General features: G+C 42.5%; 3 protein-coding genes, 1 long non-coding RNA gene and 1 pseudogene across 7 annotated transcripts; 3 read left to right on the plus strand and 2 right to left on the minus strand.

The window, feature by feature from the left end:
• Positions 1-3,678: 3,678 nt before the first annotated feature.
• On the plus strand, positions 3,679-5,368 carry LOC149381253 (uncharacterized). Of its 3 annotated transcripts, XM_089602072.1 has the most exons (4): positions 3,682-4,058; positions 4,142-4,353; positions 4,447-4,711; positions 4,808-5,368. In XM_089602072.1, the coding sequence occupies exons 1-4, from the start codon at positions 3,903-3,905 to the stop codon at positions 5,132-5,134; spliced, it is 960 nt and encodes a 319-aa protein (XP_089458198.1). In that variant the 5' UTR covers positions 3,682-3,902; the 3' UTR covers positions 5,135-5,368. The 3 variants fall into 3 exon arrangements, with proteins under 3 accessions (XP_089458197.1, XP_089458198.1, XP_089458199.1); XM_089602071.1 differs by having other exon boundaries at positions 3,679-4,058; positions 4,142-4,711; XM_089602073.1 differs by having other exon boundaries at positions 3,924-4,058; positions 4,135-4,711.
• Positions 5,369-5,478: 110 nt separating this feature from the next.
• On the plus strand, positions 5,479-7,497 carry LOC149381254 (uncharacterized). The gene is made up of 3 exons (XR_016293957.1): positions 5,479-5,954; positions 6,502-6,563; positions 6,641-7,497. It is a non-coding gene; the product is annotated as an uncharacterized LOC149381254 (long non-coding RNA).
• Positions 7,498-7,542: 45 nt separating this feature from the next.
• On the minus strand, positions 7,543-10,102 carry GRP23 (glutamine-rich protein 23). The gene has a single exon (XM_089602069.1). It carries the CDS (start codon positions 9,962-9,964, stop codon positions 7,757-7,759), a length of 2,208 nt encoding a protein of 735 aa, XP_089458195.1. The 5' UTR covers positions 9,965-10,102; the 3' UTR covers positions 7,543-7,756.
• A 642-nt stretch (positions 10,103-10,744) lies between these two features.
• On the minus strand, positions 10,745-12,847 carry ISPD (Nucleotide-diphospho-sugar transferases superfamily protein). 2 transcript variants are annotated; one of them, XM_089602075.1, is made up of 10 exons: positions 12,433-12,847; positions 12,265-12,320; positions 12,096-12,175; positions 11,939-12,015; positions 11,795-11,872; positions 11,635-11,703; positions 11,467-11,535; positions 11,335-11,381; positions 11,157-11,247; positions 10,745-11,090 (listed from the first exon to the last, which is right to left on the minus strand). In XM_089602075.1, exons 1-10 carry the CDS (start codon positions 12,628-12,630, stop codon positions 11,031-11,033), a joined length of 825 nt encoding a protein of 274 aa, XP_089458201.1. In that variant the 5' UTR covers positions 12,631-12,847; the 3' UTR covers positions 10,745-11,030. The 2 variants fall into 2 exon arrangements, with proteins under 2 accessions (XP_089458201.1, XP_089458200.1); XM_089602074.1 differs by having other exon boundaries at positions 11,939-12,021; positions 12,433-12,834.
• Positions 12,848-17,775: 4,928 nt separating this feature from the next.
• Positions 17,776-24,568, plus strand: LOC149381257 (secreted RxLR effector protein 161 pseudogene; annotated as a pseudogene).
• Positions 24,569-25,100: the final 532 nt, after the last annotated feature.

The following is a 25,100-nucleotide window of genomic DNA, read 5'->3' on the forward strand; positions in this document are numbered from 1 at the left end:
ATCATCATGGAGAGGGTTAGGTGTATGTTGATCCATGCCAAGTTGCCTAATTGTTTATGGGGTGAAGCTACTTCAACAGCCTGCTACCTGATAAAGCGGTGTCCTTCTACAACTCTTTGCCTCAAAACACCCATGGAGATGTGGTTTGATCACGAGGTCAATTACAATTGGCTCAAGGTGTTTGGATGCGTTACTTATGCATATATCAAGCAAGGAAAATTAGAGCGAATGGCTTTTAAGTGCATTTTCATTGGTTATCCTAAAGGAGTCAAAGGGTATACTTTGTGTGCACTGAAATGGGTCACAAGAAGGTGTTCATTAGTAGAGATGTTGTGTTCAAGGAAGACGATTTCCTGGGAAGAACTGTGCATGCTGAAAAAGAGTCCTTACTTGAGTCTAAAGATACCAAGATGCGAACATTGAGGTGGAGCTTGGTGGAGTTGACCAGCCTCAGGAGAACCACCTTCACCCTCAAGATGATCATGAAGACATTCAAGTTCAAGCACACCATGAAGGTATGCTCATGCTGATCTGATTTCTTTTGCTCTAATGGTTGCTTGTGAGATTGATGCAGAAGAGCCAAAGACTGTAAAGGAAGCTCTGATATGCAAGGATAGTGGAAAGTGGAAAAAAGGCCATGCAAGAGGAAATGGACTCACTTGCTGAAAACAAGACCTAGGAAATGGTTCAAGCTCGAAAGGGTCATAAACTTGTAGGGTCCAAGTGGATCTTCAAAGTGAAAGATGGAATCACTGGAGTAGAAAAGCAGAGTTACAAGGCAAGGCTTGTGGCAAAAGGGTTTACTCAGAGGGAGGGAATTGACTACAGTGAAATCTACTCCCCGGTGGTCAAGCATATATCAATCAGAGCTCTCATTGCTCTCAATGTTCAGTTCAACTGGGAAATGGAACAACTTGATGTCAAGACAGCTTTTCTCTATAGAGAGCTGGATGAAAAAATCTACATGAGGCCTCCTGAAGGATATGATCAAGCAGATGGAAAAGTTTGCTTGCTGAAGAAGTCTCTGTATGGGTTGAAGCAATCACCAAGGCAATGGTACCTTAAATTTGATCAGTTCATGGTCACAAATGGTTTTTCCAGGAGTGATTATGAATGGTGTGTGTATTTGAAGAAGATTGGTGAAGATCATTTATACCTACTCCTATATGAAGATGATATGCTTCTTATCAGTCCCAACAAAGGAGAAATTGAGAAACTGAAAGGACAATTGAGTCAGTTTTTTAGATGAAGGATCTTGTTGTAGCTCAGAAGATCCTAGGCATGGAAATTTCTAGAGATAGGAAGTTGGGAAAGCTCAAGCTTCTTCAGAGACAATACTTGTCCAAGGTAATGAACAGGTTTGACATGGAATCAGCCAAGGCAGTCTCTACACCTTTGGCACAGCATTTCAAGCTTAGCTCTTCTCAGAAACCTGCCACAGAAGAAGACAAAGCCAAGATGGAAGGAATACCCTATGCTAGTGCAGTTGGTAGTCTCATTTACTCCATGATCAGCTCAAGACCAGACCTTGCTCATGTTGTGAGTGTAGTCAGCAGATACATGTCAGAACCAAGGAAAGAGCATTGGAATGCAGTCAAGTGGATTCTCAGATACTTGAGAGGATCTCTTGAAACTGGCTTGATGTATGAAAGGAAGGATATTACTGAAGTTAAGTGGATTCTCAGATACTTGAGAGGATCTCTTGAAACTGGCTTGATGTATGAAAGGAAGGATATTACTGAAGTCAAGGTAGAAGGGTGTGTTGATTCAGATTATGTAGGATATCTTGACTCAAGGAAGTCTCTAACAGGGTATATCTTCACAATTTATGGTGGAGCTATGAGTTGGAAGTCATCACTTCAATCAGTGGTTGCATTGTCCACCACTGAGGCTGAGTACATGGCCATTATTGAGGCTATTAAAGAGGCCATTTGGATGAAGGGATTGATTATATAATTGGGGTTCCCACAAGATCAAGTGGTGGTTCATTGTGAAAGTCAAAATGCCATTCACTAGTCTAAGCACCAGGTTTTTCATGAGAAGTCTAAACATATTGATGTTAAGATGCACTTTGTGAGAGACGTGGTGAACAACGGAGACGTGAAAATACAGAAGATTTCTACTGAGCACAACCCTGCAGATATGTTGACTAAACCAGTTCCAAGCAATAAGTTCATACATTGCTTAGAGCTGGTTCAAGTCACACAACAAGGGGCTAAGGCCTAAGAACAGTTCCGTTGATCTACATGGAAGTGAAAACGAGCTAAAGGTGGAGAATTTTTGGAGTTGATCTCATCTTCATGATGAAGCCAAGTCAGCAATGAAGCCACATAAGCAAAATTTGTTAGTTAGTTAGTTTGTTAGGAGTGATTACTTGTGCAGGAAGTAATCTGAGTGTATAGGTTCTATAGTGTAAATTGCTTATGCTATGGTTTATAAATAGCAAGGCAATGTAGATTAGAGTCTAAGGAAAAAATAAAAACAAACTGAAAACAAATTAGAGACTTGAGAGAAGAGAGATTGGGAAAAATACTTTTGAGAGAATCTTTGTACGGGTCTGAGAAAGTGAGGAATCTCGAGAGAGAAGATCTTCTTGTTTTGTTGATTTTGTTTTCATATAGTGGATCACCATGACAGAGAGGCTGGACGTAGGCAATTTGCCGAACCAGGATAAATTCGGAGTATTCTTGTTTGTGTTCTTTCTTTTTGATCAGTTGCGTGAATCCTAAGAAATCTGTTCTTGGCTAGATTGAAGAACTGGTTTGTTGTAATAGTTGCTTTATATCCAAATACTCCGAGACGTGTGATTACTTTGTGAAAATGATGGAAATACAATCCCAAGTATTTCCCTTTGTAGTTGTGATGAGAATATAAATCAATGTGATGGTCATGAACTCTCAAACCATCTTTGATTTGTTCAAGTTAGTGTGCTCTCGGACCCAAAGACTCGATCATTCTTGTGCAGTCTCTTCGCGGTGACTTCTTTGGAAACTGTAACATTTTATTACAAAGCAACTAGAAGTATATGGTATCAAATTGTGTTGCATGGTTTCTTGGTGGAATCAAAGGCATCAACTTTTATGGTAAGTTTGCAAAATTTAATTTCATACATGTTATGGGAATAGTTTAAAAGACTTGTTATTAACATGCGCGATGAGTGGATTGGCATAGCTTCTCTAATAATTATCAAAATTTGAATTCATATTGGACACTGGTTTTTTTTTTTGTAGTGGATCATTTAATATAGTATTAGTTGTGACTTGTGACTATGTCATGTCTGCCTCATTTTCTAAAACGATTACTTATTTGATCGTAAAGGCTCATTTGTTCGTTTTTTGTTTGACAAACTATCGATGTTTATTGCTATTATATCATGAGTTTGCATGAGATAGTAGCTATATGTTATTTAAGGGTAGTTTAGTCTTTTTAGCTCTTTTCTTAGTTGTATTATTCCAAATCTGAGGAACTCTCAATCATAATAACTTGGTTAAAAGAGTGTCTCAAATCTCATCTCTCTTTACTTAGAAGCTAACACCAACAAGTGTCAAAAAGAAGAAAATACACATCAAATGAAGAATAAAAAAATACCACAGGAATAATTATAGAGAATATCCAAAATATGCAACAGTAGTCATTCGAATATAATATCTTGATCTATTTTAAAATAATAATATTTTAAATCAAAAATTTTAAGTAGGGGTATTGCCATTTTCTGCTTCCACAATGTATGGTTGTTGGTCAACCCACAAGATCCCCTATACTCTTTCCTAATAATTGGAATGTTTCTTTTATTTCCTCATCAACTCAACTAGATCTAAGCTTCTGTTTTATTGTTTTTCGGGAAATGATCTCAAAAGTACTAGCAATTGTGCTGGTGGTTGGACATTTATTTGGCCCCTGAAATGCCTCCAACGATCACTTCTCCAAGAATCAGATTGAGTGATGGCAGGTTTTTAGCTTACACGGAAAAAGGGGTTCCAATAAACAGGTCAAACTACAGGATCATTATTGTCCATGGCTTTGGTAGCTCCAAGGAGATGAGCTTTCATGTTCCACAGGTACTAATATTTCAATTCAACAGACATGTCCTTTCATTTGCAATGTCGTAGAAGCGATTGAGTAATACTGGGTTAGCTTTTAGGAGCTCATACATGAACTGGGCATATATTTCCTGATGTATGATCGAGCCGGCTATGGCGAGAGCGATCCCAATCCTAACCGGACGGTCAAGAACGAAGCATCCGATATCGAAGAATTGGCTGATCAATTACAGATTGGACCCAAGTTTTATGTGATTGGAGTCTCAATGGGGTCATATCCCACTTGGGGTTGCCTCAGATACATTCCAAACAGGCTAGCCAAAAACAACTCAACACTGATTGGAATGTTAAGAGTGACAAAGTTACATATAATGAGAAAGTATTCTCTTTTGTGCTTTGCTTACAGGCTGTTGGGCGTGGCTTTCGTTGTCCCAGTCGTGAATTATCGGTGGCCTTCGATTCCTCCGAGCCTTGTGAGGAAGGACTACAGACCAAAACTCATCCACTGCGCCGTATTGCTGGCGAAGCACGCTCCGAGCTTGCTCTACTGGCTTGTCACTCGAAAATGGCTTCCTTCCGCATCCGTCGCGCAAAAGAACCCTGTGCTGTTCTTCAACGCCAGAGACTTAGAGGCCCTCAAAACAACACAAGGATTCCCAATGCTCACTCGGGTACTCAAAGCCATTCTGATTATTTATTTACTATGATATATATATAATTTTTTTTATTAATTGGATTGGTCGTAATCTATGTGTTTGGAGCAACAGGATTTGTTACGACAAAGAGGCGTTTTCGATACGCTGCGTGAAGATTTCACGGCTGCTTTCGGGAGCTGGGAGTTCAATCCGATGGAGCTGAAAAATCCTTTTGTGGACAACAAAAGGCATGTCCACATCTGGCAGGGCTACGAGGACAAGGTCGTGCCATTTGAGATTCAGAGGTATATTTCGAGCAAGTTGCCGTGGATAAAGTACCACGAGGTTCCCGACGGAGGGCATTTGATCATTCATTACGATGGTGTGTGCGAGAAGATTCTCAGGGCGCTTTTGCTCGGTGAAGAGCCTCTCATGTACAAACCTAGTGTCCCCACATAATTCTTTTATTTTCACGTTACACATTCATAGATAGGGGTTTGAAATTGTACAATTAGATTTTTGGTCTGAAAATTGGCTCCATGAATAAATGAATAAATAAACCAATTTGGTTCCTCATATTTCAATGCCAATTGTTTGTTTCTATAACTCTATTAAGAAGATATTTCAAATTTTTCCTTTTTGTGAAGAAGAGATTTTTGTTTTTTGTCAAAAATATTTCAAATTTTTAATCTATAGTGCTTATTGTTTCTTCTGTACTTGATTTTCTCGGTGACCAGACAGAGTCGAAGCAGAGACTTAACAGGAAAAAAAAAAAAAAAAAAAAAAAAGAGAGAGAGATTTATGCTTTCAATTTTTAAAATCTCAACTTAAACAATTTGAATAATTCAGAAGGCTTCTATTCTATGAATCATAAATTGATGGAACCTATATTTCACAGTTTTGACAAAACAATACCAAAACAATACCTTGAGCTTATTCGAATAACAGCTTTGAATCTGTCTAACTATTTTTTCTGTAGAATTGGGAAACTTCTTTTTAAATGTCATATTTGTTGCTTTATATCCAAATACTCCGAGACGTGTGATTACTTTGTGGAAATGATGGAAATACAATCCCGAGTATTTCCCTTTGTAGTTGTGATGAGAATATCAATCAATGTGATGGTCATGAACTCTCAAACCATCTTTGATTTGTTCAGGCTAGTGTGCTCTCGGACCCAAAGACTCGGTCATTCTTGTGCAGTCTCTTCGCCGTGACTTCTTTGATTTTCGGCGCTAATTTCATTGGCAGCGCTGTCATCGAAAAGGAATACAAAGAAGTACGTATTTTCTCTATTTCGGTGCAATTCATTTATCCTTATTCAAGTTCTGTGTTTTTGTTGCAGCAAACCAGTTCTTCAACCTAGCAAAGAACAGATTTCTTAGGATTCACGCAACTGATCAAAGGTAAGAACACAAACAAGAACACTCAGAATTATCCTGGTTCGGAAAATTGCCTACGTCCAGCCTCTATGTCACGATGATCCACTATATGAAAACAAATCAACAATACAAGAAGATCTTCTCTCTCGAGATTCCTCACTTTCCCAAACCCGTACAAGTTTCTCTCAAAAGTGTTTTCCCAATCTCTCCTCTTAAGTCTCTATTTTGTTATTCAGATTGTTTTTCTTTTTCCTTAGACTCTAATCTACACCGCCTTGCTGTTTATAAACCATAGCATGAGCAATTTACACGATAGAACCTATACACTCCAATTACTTCCTGCACAAGTAATCACTCCTAACAAACTAACAGATTTTGCTGATGTGGCTTCACTGCTGACTTGGCTTCATCATGAAGATGAGATCAACTCCAACAGTTTTGCAGAGACTTACAAGATGGGGATTAATAAACGGTTTGAGAAATGCCAAAAAACACCTGAATGCCAGGTTCGTCTATGTTGTACTAAAACCTATTTTTGTTCTCCAAATTTATTTATTTCGATGAGACTTTGATCTTTCCTCAGGATCAATGTTTGCCTTTGGGAACCGAGCCACTTCCGGGAGGAATTATCGTCGGAACGTCAAACTTGAAAATGCAACCTTTATGGGGATCCACCGATAAAAACAACAATGTTATTGAAAGAAAATGGGATAATGCTGTGAAGAACGATAGGTGTTGGGATAATGTAAACAACAATGACCTGTGGTGTTTCAGGTCAGGTTTCAGTCCAGCATTGAAATGAAAATGTTCAAGGAAAGATGGGATAATGCTGTGAAGAACGATAGGTGTTGGGTCGATCCCTTCCGACTACCATCGAACCAAACTCGCTGATTCTTGTTTTCTTTTGGGCTCGCTTTTTTGGCAGAAACACAATAGTTTGCTGATACTCGCCATCGCAAATAAACCACAGAAATATGCAAAGTTTACATAATCATTTATACATACATTTTTTTTTCTCACATAAGCTGTCAAAAGTACCTGATAAACAAAGGACATGGAAGACCAAGAATAAGTAAGTTTGCGAGGAATAACGACCAGAGGGTTGGACCTAAAATTATAGTAATTTTTTTTTATAACTGTATATGATATTACATGCTTTGTGTACCGTTGTAATTTACAGATTGCTTGGCAAGCGCTCAAACGATTGTATGTACAGCTTCTGTTTTATCTCAGAAGGATTTCATTTTTTAAAAGTGTAAAATATAGTGGACCTGGTCTGTTTACCAATTTTGCTTCTATTTGTATTGTATACATTTTGTTGTTAGAGTGGATAAATCTGTGTTTATCTACACTATCGAATTATGAATCAAACCAAGGGTTAATTCAGTCACTTGGTTTTTTTATAAATAAGAGAGCTAGCGTTTCCTCAATTTGCCTGAAGATTTTGGTCGCTATCATCTGCAACACACGATGGCATGAAGAATATAAAAGAAGCAACAGAAACAAGCTTGTAACGTTCCAGCTTTACAACTACCTTCTGTAACCAAATTATCCTCGTATATATTATTGTGGAAGCAAAACTTACAACACCATGAACATATAAATTATAATAAAACTCGCAAAACAATTTGTTTCTTTAATCAGCAGCCAACAAAAGTCATCAAAATTCTTACGCAAATGGCATCAGCAACAAAAGAAATCAGCCTCTGTTGCCCAAGCGTAGGTCCTCCTCCGCCATCGGATTCTGCCCCGGCCCACCATTGTAGACTCCGGTCCCCTCGTTATGCTGCCACGGCTGCGCCGCTGGTTGATTCGTCTGCGAGGAAAAGGAAGAATTTGCCGGTTGATGACTCTGCGACCAAGGTTTAGCCTCTTGTTCATGACTCTGCGACCAGGGCTGCGTTGCCGGTTGATGACTCTGCGACCAGGCTTGGGCCGCCGGTTGATGAGAATTCACTGGTTGATGACTCTGCGACCAGGCTTGGGCCGCCGGTTGATGAGAATTCACTGGTTGATGACTCTGCGACCAGGCTTGGGCCGCCGGTTGGTGAGAATTCACTGGTTGATGACTCTGCGACCAGGCTTGAGCCGCCGGTTGGTGAGAATTCACTGGTTGATGACTCTGCGACCAGGCTTGGGCCGCCGGTTGGTGAGAATTCACCGGTTGATGAGCCTGCGACCAGGGCTGAGCCGCCGGTTGATGAGTGGGCTGCCAGGGCTGCTGCTGCTGAGTGTGCCGGGGTTGGAAAGAATAAGAATTTGCGGGTCTCGAACTGGTGTGGATCCTCCTGGAGAAGATACCCTCGAGCTCTTCCCCACGGCCCGCCACCGAGAAAGCCTCCCCGAGCCGGAGCCTGAGGTCGTCGCCGATTGCGACCCCGTGCCTGACCATCTCCTCAACCAAGGCACGGCACGGATCCAGCGCCCCCGGCCCCGCATCGCAGAGCCCGCGGACAAGCACCTCGTACAGTGACGCCTCCGGCTTCGGGTCCTTCTCCCCGAGCTTGACCATCACGGGGACGCACTCCGCGGCCCTCCCGTGCCTCACCATCTCCCCGAACACGTGGGCCCCGTAGCCGGCCACGAGCCACAGCCCCGACTCCACCATCCTGAGCAAGGTCCGGAGGGCGTCGTCGACTCGCCCGCCCGCCAGGTAGGCGTCGATCAGCGTGCGGTGGCTCCCCACGTCCGGCGACAGCGACTTGGAGCAGAGCTCCTCGAACATGGCCTCCGCCTCCGCGATCATCCCGGCCTCGCAGTATCGCGAGATGATGTTGTTGTACCCCGCCACGTCCATCGAGAACGGCTTCGAGTTCGCCTTCGACCCCACCTTCCGGAACGCCGCCAGGGCCTGGGCTGGGTCGCCGCGGCGGAACCACTCGTTGACCACCGCGTTGAACGTGTCCGAGTTCACCGCCTGGAAGTTGGGCGGGGTGTGGTTGTCGAGCATGGTGTGGAAGAGTTGCAGGGCCTCGTCGTGGCGGGAGTTTCGGATGAGGCAGGCGAGGAGGACGTTGCAGGTGGCCGGGACCATCTTGAAGCCGCGGCCGAGGAGGGCGTTGTAAGAAGCCATGGCCTCGTCCGGGCAGCCCCGAGAGAAGTGGTGGTCCATGAACGTGGCGTGGACGGCTCCGTCGTAGACCAGGCAGCGTTCCTTGAGCTCGTCGAAGAGCTCGTCGGCGCGGGCTGAGTCGCCGGAGCGGAGGAATCCGGCGATGAGGTTGTTGTAGACGAGGGAGTCCGCGCCATGGCCTTTGCTGAGCATCTCGCGGAGGAGCTCCATGGCCTCGGGGAGGCGGCCGGCGTCCACCAGGCCCTTGGTGAGGTGGCGGTAGGTCACCGGAGAGGGGCTGAACGGAGCTCCGGCGATGATGCGGCGGTAGACGGAGAGGGCGTCGTCGACGCGGGACTGGTCGCAGAGGGTGTTGATGAGGTTGTTGTAGGAGACGACGTTGGGGACGAGGTTGGACTGGTCGAAGAAGAAGGAGAAGAGGGCCTCGGCGTCGGAGTAGCGGCGGGAGCGGAACATGGCGGCGATGACGGCGTTGCACGTGAAGACGGTGGGGCGGGTGGAGGAGAAGACGGCGCGGCGGGCGACGGCGGCGGCGGAGTCGAGGTCGGAGGCGCGGATCAGCGACTGGACGCGGTTGTGGAGGTTGAGGCGGGGGCCCACCAGCGCCGACGTGGAGTCCGGGAGGCGGAGGGCGTCGGGGCCGCGCGGCGGAGGAGGGCCGGCGTCGCGGCGGAGGGCGTGGAGAGGGGGCTCGATGCGGAGCCGGCGCTTTCTGCGCCGGCGCTCGGCCGCGGCTTCCTCGGCGGACGAGAAGGCCAGGCCTCGCCGTGGGACCAGCGCCGCCGATTGCCGGCGCAGCGATCGGAGCACCACGCGGTACAGGGACATCGCCATGGATGCTTGCCTTCTGCTGAGAGAGAGAGAAGTGTTTGGTTCGTTAAACCCTAAGAAATGTAAAACCTCACTCCCTCTATCTATCTCAGATGCGAGAACACAATACAATAACCCTTTGCCTAAAACTTAAAAGGCTAAAACCCTTCGAACTAATACAATAATGTAATGCTTTTGCAAATTATTATATATTATATACATATATGTTACAAAAAAAAAAAAAAAAAAAAAAAAAAAAAAAAAAAGATGTATATTTTGTTACTCCTTTTATATAATGTAATGCTTTTTTTTTTTTTTTCCTATCATGAACGTGAGCAAACCGATTAGGATTCCTTTTGTACAAATTTTTTTATATATTTTGAATAAATATTTATTATTACTATTTTAATAGATCATATCTCCAGCATTGAAATGCCTTTTTGTATAATGGAAATCATGAATGTTTGAGATGTATTAAATTCGTCTTCAGAATCAGATTTAACCAATACGTAGTGGCACAGCTTGTTACATTGTCCGAGTTGGGGCTATTCCACAGCCAACGCTTGTGATTCACCTTATCTCCACAGCTGAATAGACTATGGTTTCTCATGAATTGTAAATCATGTGATGTAAACAAATGTTTGACATACCGGCTGTGAACACATGTTCAATATCTGTTTTCGACATAATTTACTCTCGAAGTTTCGTCGGGTTTATCGGTCTCCGTAAAATCGAACCAGTCAGTATTGGAATTTCAAACCTTGGATGTAAACAAGTGTTCATGAGAGACAACAGACACATTACTTAGGTGTCAAAGACATGAAAATAGTAATGCATTTTAGGACAAAAGAAACCAAAACATTAGTTTCGTAAGTGATAAAGATTATTAGCAACCTTGTTCGAAAACTCAAAATGGTAACACAACCTTTATTGGAGAGCAAATTGGCCCGAAAAGATCGAATTAAACAGGAAAATAATTATAGAATTGCATATGAAAACTTTGATCAATGTTAAATGAAATGCTTTAACACAAAAAAATATACTTGGTGGTATAGACTTCAAACCAAGAAGCCTAAGGCTAATCAGCAGATCATGCTGAGTTAGAACTTAATAGTCTCTCGGCGAGCAATAGATCATCCGGGGTTGTCACCTGAAAAATAATATATGCATATTAAAACAAAAAATAAAACAAACGGAAAGAAGCAAAAAGTGTAACCTTTATGTTGGTGTATAATCCCTCAGTTATATACACGGGATGTCCCAAGTGCTCCACGATAGATACATCGTCCGTGACTTCTAGCCCTTCTCTGCTCACCAGCAAGTAACGTTTTCGCATAAGGAAATTTGAATTTAGGATCGAAACTATTGCAACAACACGACTAAAAGATCCGCACCTGTGTACTAATTCGAAACCCTTTTTGAGCAATTCAGGCTTCATAACCTGAAAAAAAAATGTATCAGGTCATAAAAAGCGCATCAGCGGGCATATGCTATTACTACATATCATGCTTTCGACAACATATAACCTGAGGTGTCTGTATTTCCCACAGCATTTTGCGGTCAAGTGTTCGAGCTACAAAGGACTTGCTGTTTGCCTGCACAAAACCGAAAGAATTTACATTCAATATTGGAACTCACGAGAAAGACTAAAATATGTTCCCAAAAATTCATTTAAAAAAAAAAGAATCAACAACCTCTTTGATTGTAGCTTTGGCTGGAACCCCAAGCACAGCCGCTCCGTGCAACATACCGTCTCTAAGAACCTGAAAATTAAAACAAATATGTAATCCAAACTCCAAACCAAAAAGCTCGTAAACCACAAGCTTGGCAATCAGTGTACCAGACAAAGCTGACCTTTTCAACTTCGGCCGTTGACACCAGAGGTCTTGCAGAGTCGTGGACGCATACAAGTTCCGAGTTCAAGTCAACTGCCTGTGGAGAGTCAAAGTCAGCGCTGCTACTAAAAACAAGCAAGTGAAATCATGAAAAGCTGTCCACCTGGAGTCCGCTGTAGACAGAATCTTGTCGTTCCTTGCCGGGCAGCGTGAACTTGAGATCGACGTTTATCTCCTCGGCTGTCTCTGAGAAGAAGATCATCACAGTCTCAGCACTGAATCGTTTCCCAAAAGATAGGTCGATGAGGTTGCGAAAGTACCTTCGAAAACGTCTTTGTAAGAAGGATCGCAAACGACGACAATCTCCTTAACTTGGGCCATCTTAGAGAATGTGTAGAAGCTGAAATGGGCAGACAAACAGACATGATTATCAACCCAAAAAAACCACAACATTTTTTTGGGAATTATAAATCACAAAAGACGGTTTACCTGTAAAGCGCGATGGGCTGGCCAAGCAGTGGAAGGTACTGCTTTGGCATGGTGGCCTGTAAAATATGCAAACAAAAACGCATTACTAGTCGCGAAACGAGCCCAATCGGAGCATGTAGCAAAGAAAAATATCGGAGAGAGAGAGAGAGAGTGAGGGTAGAGACTTACGCCCATGCGCTTTCCCTTGCCTCCGGCGAGAAGAATGACGGAGACGCTGTTATCATTAAGATTACCGGAGCATGAAACGAACGACTTTGGCTTCGCAGTTCTGGACTTGGCTCTCAGGGAAACGAGATTGGCAAAAGCCGGCGATTGTTGTGGAAACACCGAAGAAGATGAAGAACAACACAAAGTAGCGAATCCCATTTCTGTTTGTTGGACACCCACTCAATCAATCTCCTCCCCGTTTAATGACTCCTCGTTTAAAACATGTTTTTTTTTTATTTTTCTCCTTACCCAAAAAATACCGGGTGAAGTTTGGTGAACACTAATAAATTACTCGTAAAACTAAAATGAACATGAAATAGGAGTACATTGGGAATTTGGGACTTATCAACTTTCCTTTTCACCTCGGTTTTCGGGTACAATGGAATTACTCTCCTCTTCTTCTTCTTATTCTTCTTCTCTATTTTGATCTAAATTATAAATAACCCTCGAACTATTAATTTTGTAGTATTTTACTCATTTGTATAGCTATATTATTATTAATGGGTAGAGCCTAATATTTTCTTTCGTTTCAATTAACAGATAGTGTTGATACGTTGTTTTGTTGGCTTTATTTTTTAGTGCAAGTGGTATGGAAAGATGTCGGTTGTTATGTTTTCACTTCTGGTTTGACATCTTTCCTCCTGTGTGCAGACAGTATTTCTGGCAAGTTTCCAGTATTGACAGATTGCTTTGCTGGTAACTTATGCTGAGTTATTGCATCGCTGCTGTCTTCATTATATGATATCTGCCTCGCTGGAGCCTTCATTGCAAGATATCATTCGCTGTTGTTTTTCATTGCATGATATTCGCTTTGATGGAGGTTTTATTATGAGATATTCGCTTGAGGCCGGGTAAGGAAACCCGAGATATCTTCCAGGATTGTCCGCTGCTATAAAAGCCATGCGCTCTCCCTTAGCAGCTTCGACACTTTTGATCAAACACTCAGAGCTCTTAGACGTGCAAGACCGGCGGACTGGGAGGCTGTGTGTTTTGGTTTTAAGTGGTGTATTCTCTCAAACACTTTTCCAGATTGAGTGTATGTAAGAGTTGGGTGCTTGTGCTTTTCGTGATTGAAGGTTCACGTATCACTGAAGACTGAAGGTCATCCGAGCCAGGAGGTTGCTCGAAGAGTGGAATTGAGACGGAGCTCAAATTCAGGGGGAGTCCCTGTCTAGGTGATCACTGGTAGTAATAGTCTCTAGGTTTTATTGATTTGTTGATTGTAATCAGATATAACCTTGTGTGTACTATTGACTACGAGATAGTGAAAATCCTTTCCACTGGCAGCGTGCCCCCAGATGTAGGTGTGTTTCACCGAACTGGGTAACCATATCGTGTGTTCTTGTTTACTGCATTTTTTGTTGTTTATCCATATCTGTGTTCAAAGCAAGTTGTCGGACACATTGTCAACACATTGTGTGCGACATCTTGTCTTTACGACTAATCAGAATTTTCAATTGGTATAAGAGCGGGCACCTTAACCTTTTAGGTGGTTTCCTGGATTTTTTTTTCTGATTGCCTATTATGGATAGTTCCCGAGAGGGAGGTTCTGTCAATCGTCCTCCAGTACTCGACGGAACCAACTATGGTTATTGGAAGGCACGCATGACCGCTTTCTTGAAGTCTCTTGACAGCCGAACATGGAAAGCTGTGATACACGGGTGGGAAGCTCCTATGACGACTGATGACAAAGGAGCTCGTACTGGTACAAAACCCGAAAAGGACTGGACCCCCACTGAAGATGAGGCGGCCCTTGGTAACTCTCGTGCTCTTAATGCTATATTTAACGGAGTCGATAAAGATGTTTTCAGGTTGATAAACACTTGCACAACTGCCAAGGAGGCCTGGGAAATCCTCTCTGTTGCCTATGAGGGAACTACAAAGGTCCGTGAGCAGAAGCTTCAATATCTTACCACCAATTTTGAAGCCCTCACGATGCTCGAGGATGAATCTATTGCCGAATTCAACGTTCGCATTCGTGATCTTGCCAATGAATCTTATTCTCTCGAAAAACCCATGACAGATGAAGAGCTTGTTCGAAAAACCGTAAGGGCTTTGAGCTCTAGGTTTAAAATGAAAATCACGGCCATTGAAGAAGTTCATGACCTAAAGACGCTGAAGTTCGACGAGCTCATGGGATCCCTCATGACATTTGAGCTCTCCCTTCCTAAGGTGGAAAAGAAACACAGAGGAATGGCCCTCAAAAGCTCTGTTCATGAACAAAGGGAACAGGTATACCCAGACTCTGACAATGACATTGATGATACTATAGCTATGCTTGCAAAAAACTATGGCAGGGTCATGAAAAGACTAAACCAGATGAATGGGAAAAATGTCCCGCAAGATGTCAAGGACAACTTCCAACAACGATTCCAGAAGAATACTAATCCTCACAGGAATAGTAAAAGTGGTGAACGATCAGGCAAAGGCAAAGGCATTCAGTGTCACGAATGTGAAGGTTTTGGACACATTCAAAAGGAGTGTCCCAACTTTCTCAAGAAACAGAAAAAGGGTTACAACGCTACTCTTTCGGCTGAAGAAGATGAAGATAGCGACTCTGATCAGATAAGTAACTTTGTAGCCTTTGCTGCCTCTGTCCATACTCATGAGTCTACTAATGAATTTGGTGAATGTTCTTAGAAATATGTTCTAGATGAAGAACTTTCTGACGATGCTATGAATGAAGCATACAATACCCTGCATACCAAATGGGTTGAGGAATCCCAGATTCTGGATAAACAGAGTGCTCTTATTCTTTCCCTGACTGAAGACAAGGCAAGGCTTCTTGAGACAATTGTGGATCTGAAGAAGGAAGTCAGTCGGCTGAATGGTGAACTTGATCAAATGACTAAATCAGTCAGAATGTTGAACTCTGGGACTGACAGCCTCGACAAAATCCTCACCATCGGGAAACCTGCGAAGAACATGAAGGGGCTTGGTTATACCCATGGAGCTTCATCTTCCCAGACTACTTTCGTTCCTCAGAAGCAGTCTAGCCAGATGTCGCGAAACATGCCTCAACCATCTGGTAATAACAATTTTCCTCGGAATCATCTCTCTGAGCCAACCAGGTCTCCCGTCAACAGACCTCGTTGGGTTTGCCATTATTGTGGAAGGAAGGGGCACATTCGTCCGTTCTGCTATCGACTTTACGGGAGAAATGTCCGTCAGCAAAAGTCCAGATATAGGAACGCCCTGCCTCGACAACAACCTTCAACTCAGATGGAATGGAGAGTGAAAAATACGTCCTACCGTGCCAATATTGCCTACACATCTCTGAGTGCGTCCACCGGAAGTGACTGGTATTTCGACAGTGGTTGTTCTCGCCACATGACAGGTGATCCCACTTTCCTGACAAATGTGAAACCTTATTCCAACTGTCACGTTACCTTTGGAGATGGAGTTAAAGCCAAAATTATGGGTAAAGGTCGATTAAACTATCCTGGTATGTCTTGCTTGACTGAGGCCTTATTGGTAGAAGGACTTACTGCTAACCTTATTAGTATTAGTCAGCTTTGTGATCTGAGTTTGCAAGTCAATTTTACCCGTGAAAAGTGTGTTGTGATCAATGAGGAACAGGATGAACTCATGCGTGGAACCAGATCCTGTGGCAACTGCTATATGTGGTCTCATGCACCAAACAACAACTGCCTCTTGACCAAAGTTGATGAAACCAAACTGTGGCACCAAAAGCTTGGTCACCTGAACCTCAGAAGCATGCAGAAAATTGTCTCTGAGAAAGCCATCATCGGTGTCCCAAATCTGAAGATTATTGAAGGAAAAATCTGTGGTGAATGCCAAATTGGGAAACAGGTCAAGAAGTCCCACAAGATGGTGCAACATCTTACCACATCTCGTGTTCTGGAACTTCTCCATATGGACCTGATGGGACCGATGCAGGTCGAGAGCCTTAGAGGAAAGAGATATGTGTTCGTTTGTGTGGATGACTACTCCAGGTACACTTGGGTTGATTTTATTCGTGAGAAATCTGACACCTTTGCTGTTTTTGAATCTCTGTGTAAGAAAGTTCAGAGGGAAAAATGAGAGAGCATCGGCAAAGTAATCAGAATCCGAAGTGATCATGGGAGGGAATTTGAGAACATGAGCTTTGCTAAGTTCTGTACTGAGGAAGGGATAGCTCATGAGTTCTCTGCTCCAATCACACCTCAACAAAATGGAATTATTGAGAGAAAAAATCGTACCCTCCAAGAGATGGCTAGAGTAATGATGTTGGCCAAAGACATTCCACCACATTTCTGGGCTGAAGCTGTTAATACTGCTTGCCATATTCACAATCGAGTTACCATTCGTCCAGGTACTTCTGTCACTCATTATGAAATATGGAGGGGGAGAAAGCCTAATGTGAAGTACTTTCATGTCTTTGGGTCGGTTTGTTATATTCTTGCTGACAGAGATCCACGATGAAAGTTTGACCCAAAAAGTGATGAAGTTTTTACTAGTGACACAGAGATCAGGACAGGTGCTGAAAACTCTTTGGACGTCACTCCTACTGGAAACTCAAATGTCAGGACGAATGCTGATGACAAAGTAAGCGACATTGTTCCAGATGAAGGATCTCCCCCTGAGACTGAACAAAGAGTGTCTTCTCGAAGAATTCAGAAAAAACATCCTGCACATGAGGTGATTGGTGAAATCAGTGAAGGAATAAAGACTCGTCCAAAACCTCATGTTAACTATCGGGAGATGATTGGTAATCTCTGTTTTGTCACTAAGATGGAACCTAAGAGTGTCAATGAGGCTATTGATGATGAGTACTGGGTTAATGCTATGCAAGAAGAACTTGTGCAGTTCGAAAGAAATGAAGTCTGGGAGCTAGTTCCTAAACCTGACGATGTTAATATCATTGGAACTAAGTGGATCTTTAAGAATAAATCTGATGAACATGGTAACATAACTCGCAACAAAGCTAGACTTGTGGCGCAGGGCTATACACAGGTGGAAGGTGTAGACTTTGATGAAACCTTTGCACCCGTTGCGAGACTTGAAGCTATCAGACTCCTTCTTGGCATCTCTTGTCACCTACAGTTCAAGCTTTACCAGATGGATGTGAAGAGTGCTTTCCTCAATGGATACCTGAATGAAGAAGTCTATGTTGCTCAACCAAAAGGGTTCACAGATCCCAGCTTCCCCCAGCATGTCTACAAACTCAGAAAAGCTCTCTACGGTCTTAAGCAAGCTCCTCGTGCTTGGTATGAGAGACTGACCCAGTTTCTTGTGTAAAATGGCTACACTCGAGGTGGAGTTGACAAGACTTTGTTCGTGAAAAAGGAGAATGGCAATCTCATGATAGCTCAGATATATGTTGACGACATCGTCTTTGGAGGAATGTCAGAAAAGATGGTGGATCTTTTTGTCAGACAAATGCAGTCAGAGTTTGAGATGAGCATGGTCGGCGAGCTCAACTATTTCCTGGGTTTCCAGATCAAGCAAATGGAAGATGGCATCTTTATCTCTCAAAGTAAGTATGCAAAGAACTTAGTGAAGAAGTTTGGTCTGGAAAATTCTTCTCACAAACGGACACCTGCCGCCACGCACATCAAACTCACCAAGGATGAGCATGGAGAATCAATTGATCAAAGTCTCTACAGAAGTATTATTGGCAGCCTCCTTTACCTCACTGCCAGCCGACCAGACATAGCCTACTCAGTAGGTGTATGTGCGCGCTATCAAGCCAATCCCAAAGCCAGTCATCTGGCTCAAGCTAAGCGAATCATAAGGTACATCTCAGGAACTGCTAACTTTGGCTTACTGTATACCTGTGATACTTCTTCTACGCTTGTGGGATACTGTGATGCTGATTGGGCAGGTAACACGGTTGATAGAAAGAGTACTTCTGGTGGATGTTTCTATCTTGGAAACAATCTCATCTCCTGGTTCAGCAAGAAACAAAACTGTGTTTCCTTGTCCACAGCTGAGGCTGAATACATCGCCGCTGGGAGTAGTTGCACTCAGCTCCTCTGGATGAAGCAGATGCTCGCTGAATATGATGTTGGACAAGATGTCATGACATTGTTCTGCGACAACATTAGCGCAATCAACATCTCAAAAAATCCAGTTCAACACAGTAAGACCAAGCACATTGAGATCAGACACCATTTCATTCGAGATCTTGTTGAAGAAAAGAAGATCAATCTCGAATACATTCACACCGAGAAACAGCTCGCAGATATTTTCACCAAGGCTTTGGAGGCTAACCGGTTTGAAAATCTCAGATCTTCTCTTGGGTTATGCGTTATTGATCAATAGCAATTAATGTTTATCGGAGGTTTTTGTGGTCTTAACATATGTGCTAATTCTTCGCTGATTCATGTTCGCGTTACTGTTGTGTTCTTTCTCTCATGGGCCCATGTATCTGGTTGGCCCATTCGACTAGTTTGCCGGGCTAAAATGCCGATTGTTGTCTCTCTGGGCCTAAGAACTATCAAGGCCCACTACATGTCACGACGTCGTATTTCTCCATGCCATGTTCACACTCATGCAGACGGTTACTCTCCCAAGAAAGAAGGGGAAGTTATTTTTTGCTTGAATTTTGAAATTTCCCATTCTTCTTCGGCGCTCTTAATCTTTGTTTCCCATTTTTCCTTTCTTACCTCTTTTGACAGTTACCTGTGTGGCAGTTTCCTTATTTTTATTTTCAAAATGATGGGTACAAGAAGCGGGATCAGTACCACTACTCCCTCTGGAAAAGTGAAAGCCACAATGAAGAAGAAAAATGTCGGGACAAGAAAGCCTGGTGCTGAGAGCAACATGCATGGAGTTAGGTTTCGAGGTCTGAGACCCAGCATACGCGCCAATGGTCAGGCCGGAGGTGCGATCGCTGGGTCATCGGTGCCTCCTGAGAACCCATCTCTTTTCGCCGCCCGAAGCGTAATTCTCAAGAAAGCTGCTCTCTTCATCGCTGACATCACAGGAGAAGCAAGCTCCAGCAGTTCCTCCTCAGAAAAGAGGCAAGACAAAGCTGATCTCGAAGAAGAAGTTCGGTCTGGAGGATCCCCTATCGAGAGTCCTCATAAGATTGTTCGAGGTAACCCTAAAGCTCCTAATAATCCGGTTGATAGTTCTAAGGACAGGAATTCTCTTCCCCATGTTCATGAGGCTACTCCTGAGGATGCCATTGGAGGCATGCTGGGCTTGAATAAAGATGTCACGAAAGATGTGCCCACATCTTCTCTGGGGCAAAAGAGGAAGGGAGATCATGTTCAGGATGATGCAGATGACATTCTCGCTTCTCTGAAGAAGAAGATTCAGAGAGATGATGATGTTTGCTTAGCCACTCTTCTGTCGGAGAAGAGGAAGAAGAAAAAGTCTCCAGAAGAAAGCACCTCTGCTGTCCCCATCCCTGTCCAGAAAAAGAAAAAGGAAAAGATGGGCATGATTAAGAAACGGGTTAAGAAGCCGGCTAAGACTCCCTTGTCTCCTGTTGTTGAAGAACAGGTGGTTGAAGAAGAAGAATCTGTTATCCCTCTTGGTTTGGGAAACAAGAGGTCTGTAGGAGGGCAAAAGCTGCCGAAGAATATCCCCGCTGCTCCCATGGATAATGTCTCCTTCCACAAAGAAGATGGTGTTCTCAAGTGGAGATATGTGTACCATCGCGCCATTTTTCCTGAAAAGGAATTATCCTCTGAGGCGCTGAAGATTGATGCCATTATGGAGCTCCTTCACGACGCCGAGATGCTGAGGACGGTCACTGGCATTGGGGTGTTCTATCCGGCGCTGGTGAAGGAATTCATTGTTAATCTCTCCCCTTCGTTTGATTCTCCAGAAGACCCAGAGTTCAGGAAGGTCTTTGTCAGAGGTCACTGCTTTGAGATCTCTCCTGATGTGATCAACAAGTTCTTGGGTCGTGGGAAGATCATCACAGCTGATCGGGTACCTTCTCTGGACATCATCGCGCAAGAAATCACTGGAAACGAGACCAGGGTCTGGCCTTCAAAGGGAACATTGCCATCTGCCGAGCTTACTGTCAAATACTCCGTGCTGTATCGCATTGGCATCGCCAATTGGGCTCCCTCCTCTCATGGGTCAAGCATCACGGCAGATCTCGCTCGTCTCATTTTCCAAATAGGTACTCGCTCCTCGTTTGACTTTGGTGATTTTGTTTTTGATCATTTGGCAAAGCACGCCAAGTCTTTTGCTGTAAAGCTTCCCATTGGCTTCCCCTCTCTTATCACCGGGATCCTGCTTGATCAAAACAAGAACATCTTAAGAGGTTCAGATGTGGTGGGTAAACGTCCCAGTGCCCTCACCTTCAGTCCCAAGTTGTTTGAAGGGAAACATGCCCAAGATCTTGTCAGACCTTCTGACGAGACATCTGACGCCCCTGCGAGCAATGTTCACTTGAAATCCATGACAGAAGAAGTTCAGAGAAAGGTAGTGAAGGAACTTCTTGAAGAAGTCAAGACTCTGAGAAAGACAATCGAGAATCTCTCCTCCAGAAAAATCAAGTGCGAAGCTCTTATCAAGGACCTTACTGCCCCGAGCTCTGCTCAGCCAGGTCAAGCCGCTGGGTCTCATGTTTCTGAAGCCGCTGAAGAGTCTGAAACTGAAGATGATGAGTATGTCTCTGAGAGTGATCACGATATCGTTGGTTGATTCGTGTCCTTTTGTTTAAAAATCCTGGTCTGTAATATTCTTTTTTTCAAGACTTCTCTTGCTACTGCTCCTGTGTGTTTCAGACTAATGTGTTTCGTTTGGTTTGTAAGACAGCTTTCTCGTACTGTTTGATGAATGATATGCTGTTTCTCTAGTTCTCATTCCTTTTACAGGCTGTTGTTCCTTCCTCTGTGTTGAGTGTTCCTTGCCTTTGGTATCTTTTTGAGGCAATCAGGGGGAGAGGCGTCATAAGGTCTGGTCATGACGCTTGTATGAGAACTGGTCCTGGAAGTGCTTGCCTAAAAAATAGCCAAAGGGGGAGATTGTTGATACGTTGTTTTGTTGGCTTTATTTTTTAGTGCAAGTGGTATGGAAAGATATCGGTTGTTATGTTTTCACTTCTGGTTTGACATATTTCCTCCTGTGTGCAGACAGTATTTCTGGCAAGTTTCCAGTATCGACAGATTGCTTTGCTGGTGACTTATTGCTGAGTTATTGCCTCGCTGCTGTCTTCATTACATGATATCTGCCTCGCTGGAGCCTTCATTGCAAGATATCCTTCGCTGCTGTTTTTCATTGCATGATATTCGCTTTGATGGAGGTTCTATTATGAGATATTCGCTTAAGGCCGGGTAAGGAAACCCGAGATATCTTCCAGGATTGTCCGCTGCTATAAAAGCCATACGCTCTCCCTTAGCAGCTTCGACACTTTTGATCAAACACTCAGAGCTCTTAGACGTGCAAGACCGGCGGACTGGGAGGCTGTGTGTTTTGGTTTTAAGTGGTGTATTCTCTCAAACAGTTTTCCAGATTGAGTGTATGTGAGAGTTGGGTTCTTGTGCTTTTCGTGATTGAAGGTTCACGTATCACTGAAGACTGAAGGTCATCCGAGCCAGGAGGTTGCTCGAAGAGTGGAATTGAGACGGAGCTCAAATTCAGGGGGAGTCCCTGTCTAAGTGATCACTGGTAGTAATAGTCTCTAGGTTTTATTGATTTGTTGATTGTAATCAGATATAACCTTGTGTGTACTATTGACTACGAGATAGTGAAAATCCTTTCCACTGGCAGCGTGCCCCCAGATGTAGGTGTGTTTCACCGAACTGGGTAACCATATCGTGTGTTCTTGTTTACTGCACTTTTTGTTGTTTATCCATATCTGTGTTCAAAGCAAGTTGTCGGACACATTGTCAACACATTGTGTGCGACATCTTGTCTTTACGACTAATCAGAATTTTCAGATAGCAATGAGCATCTCCGAGAAAAAAGCAGTGGTAAGAACTGAACCTTTGCCAACTAGACTTCGAGTCTAGCAGAGGATGTAGATTATGTTTCTTTTCTTTTCTCAGCAACTCCAATTGTGTACACAGGGATGCACCTTCATGTATTATTACAATCTCCATTTATAGAAGAATCACAATAGGTTTTTCTAGAGAGGAATAAGAACTCTCCGATGGTGTGCTTGGTTCGAGATAACAAATTGTAATCACATTCATGAGAATTTCAATAAGGTAATCACATTTAAAAAAAAAAGTAGGATTATAGCTTTTAGTCGTACAATTTCATCTTTAAATAAAATCACGGAAATATTATATTATTATGTTTAATATGATAACATAACATAATGTCTAATAAAAATAAGCCAAATATATTTTCTTATAATAATTTATTAAAAAGAAATTTTTTTTAGTTGATCGATAGTTTTTTTGGTCGTAAGGATAACCAACAAAAATGTCAGATTTTATACACTCGTCAAATTCATGTTTGATATACATGTTTTTATTGAAACATAAACAACCAAAAACACGTAAATAAGACAAAAAATGATTTTTTTTCCCAAATAAAACATAATGAGATTATTTGAATTGAAGTTTTGAGGAAGGAAATTTATTAAGAAGATGTGTGGCATTTAATAAACATACTCCCAAAATGAGAGAGGTAAACCAGCCTGGAAACGTAACGATCGTGCGACATCAAGCAAGTGTCGATGTTTTCGTTCGAAAACTCTATTTTGTTGCGGAGTGAATATACAACTACACTGATGAATGATCTCGTGTTGAAAAAACCAAGATTTGAACTCTTTTGAAGTAAATTCGAGGCCGTTGTCAGATTGCACAATTTGTATTAGGGGGAGGAACATTCCACAATTACATATTCAATATGTGATAATTATGTAATAAATTGACGATTGACTTGGTTGAAAAAAACACGAATGTTTGAAAAGTTTTTGATTTGTGTTTCATTAGGCGCTGAGTAGCCTTGTTTCTCACAGATCTGGCAGGTTGGCTTGGAATTTCCTCGACCACCATTGCATTGTTGGAGCTTCTCTCCCTTCGCATTCTCTGAAAGAGGAGTTGTTCCTTCCGCGTCCTCGAGATCCGCCATTTCGATTCTCTGCAAAATTAGCCATCGCTTGCAATGAATCGATCACAATCGAGGAGTTCTTTCGTTCGATCCTCGTTTCTTGTGCCAATGCCATTCCTTGAAACTCCTGAACGGAGATCTCAAGGCCTTGAACTCCAGCCATCTATATGCGATTGCTCACAAAATAGTATGAAGTAGACATTGCGCCTTTCTTTTCGTTTGGAGTTGAACTCTCAAAGGAATTAGTCGCGCCTTTGACTTGACAGCGAAAAATTTCTCAAGAGCCACCCAAACTCCTTTGGAAGTGGTGATTCGAGTCATGTTGTGGAGGATCAATGTAGTCAGAGTCGAGAGAAGCCAGCTCAATAAAAGTTGATCGTCTCGATTCCAGTTGTCGAGATCTAGATTCGGAAATCTTTTCCTGCTTCATCGGTGGTGATTATGAACTACGACGTACATTCCTTCTTTTGAGAACCATGGTGTGGAGATTGTGGCCTTTGATTGCTGGAAAGATCCGAGATCGCTAAATCAGATAGTTGTTGACTAACTCAGCAACGCAAAGAAAGTAGATTAGGCATGACAGAGAAGATGATTTGCTTGTGACGACGATGCCGAATCGGACATATCAATCGCTATGAGTTGCTCTGATACCAAGAGAAGAATCACAATAGATTTTTCTTGATTGATTAATGAATAACTGTTACGGTAATGTTTATCTTTATATACACTCGACTAAATCCGTTTGACGCTTAACTATCCTTCTAACCAACCATATGGTTTGACGTGGCCATCCAACTCTTTAACACATTTGAATACTCGTACATCCCAACACAAACCAAGACAAGAGCATCCAATAGCTCCACTGTCTCCGAGCAAAAAACAGAAATAGCTCCACAAGTCTGTTCTGAGTAGTGAGTTTTGATATATAATAAACTTGCAAAGGCAATTCGTGTAGGTGCGCAAATATAAAAGTAGTGTTGATGCAAATATATATATATATATATATATATATATATATATATATATATATATATATATATATATATATATATATATATATATATATATATATAGAATTTGTGAGTTAACATTGGAGTTATGGTTCAGCCCTTTGTCACTGTAGTTATCGTATCATTGCTCAAACTAAGGATTGATATTTCGGGGAAACCGATCGGAAATCGGCCTGAAACCGTCTTACCGGAGAGGAGCGGTACCGGTTCGACATTTATCATTTTCGTTTCAATTTACTAATGCTTTTTGGTGGTTTCTGATGCTTTCCAATGGTTTCCGTGCTTTTCGAAGGTTTTCATTTGTTGCAGGTTTTTTTGTCAACTTTCCTTGGTTTTCGGTGAGTAAGTTTCGGGGGTTTCTCAAATTTTGGGATATTTTTTTTATTTTTTAATCATTTTTTACTTTAATCCATTATTTCAAGGGTTTGAGCAATGAATATGAGTTTATTAGTTGTTTTATATGGTTTTCTATGTATTTTTAAGTTTAATCCGAATTAAAATGTTGATTTTTAATCTGGATATAGAGTTTTTTGGATGTTGTAGATGATGATTTGATGATAAATATGATGATTATGATGTTTTTGAGTGGATGTTCTTGAGATGAATATGATGCTTATGATGATTAATGATGTTCTTGAGTTTAAT

This window comes from Urtica dioica, chromosome 11 (assembly GCF_054948205.1).
Source record: "Urtica dioica subsp. dioica isolate 48M chromosome 11, U.dioica_male_clone48M_v1_H2, whole genome shotgun sequence".
Lineage (NCBI taxonomy): Eukaryota > Viridiplantae > Streptophyta > Magnoliopsida > Rosales > Urticaceae > Urtica > Urtica dioica.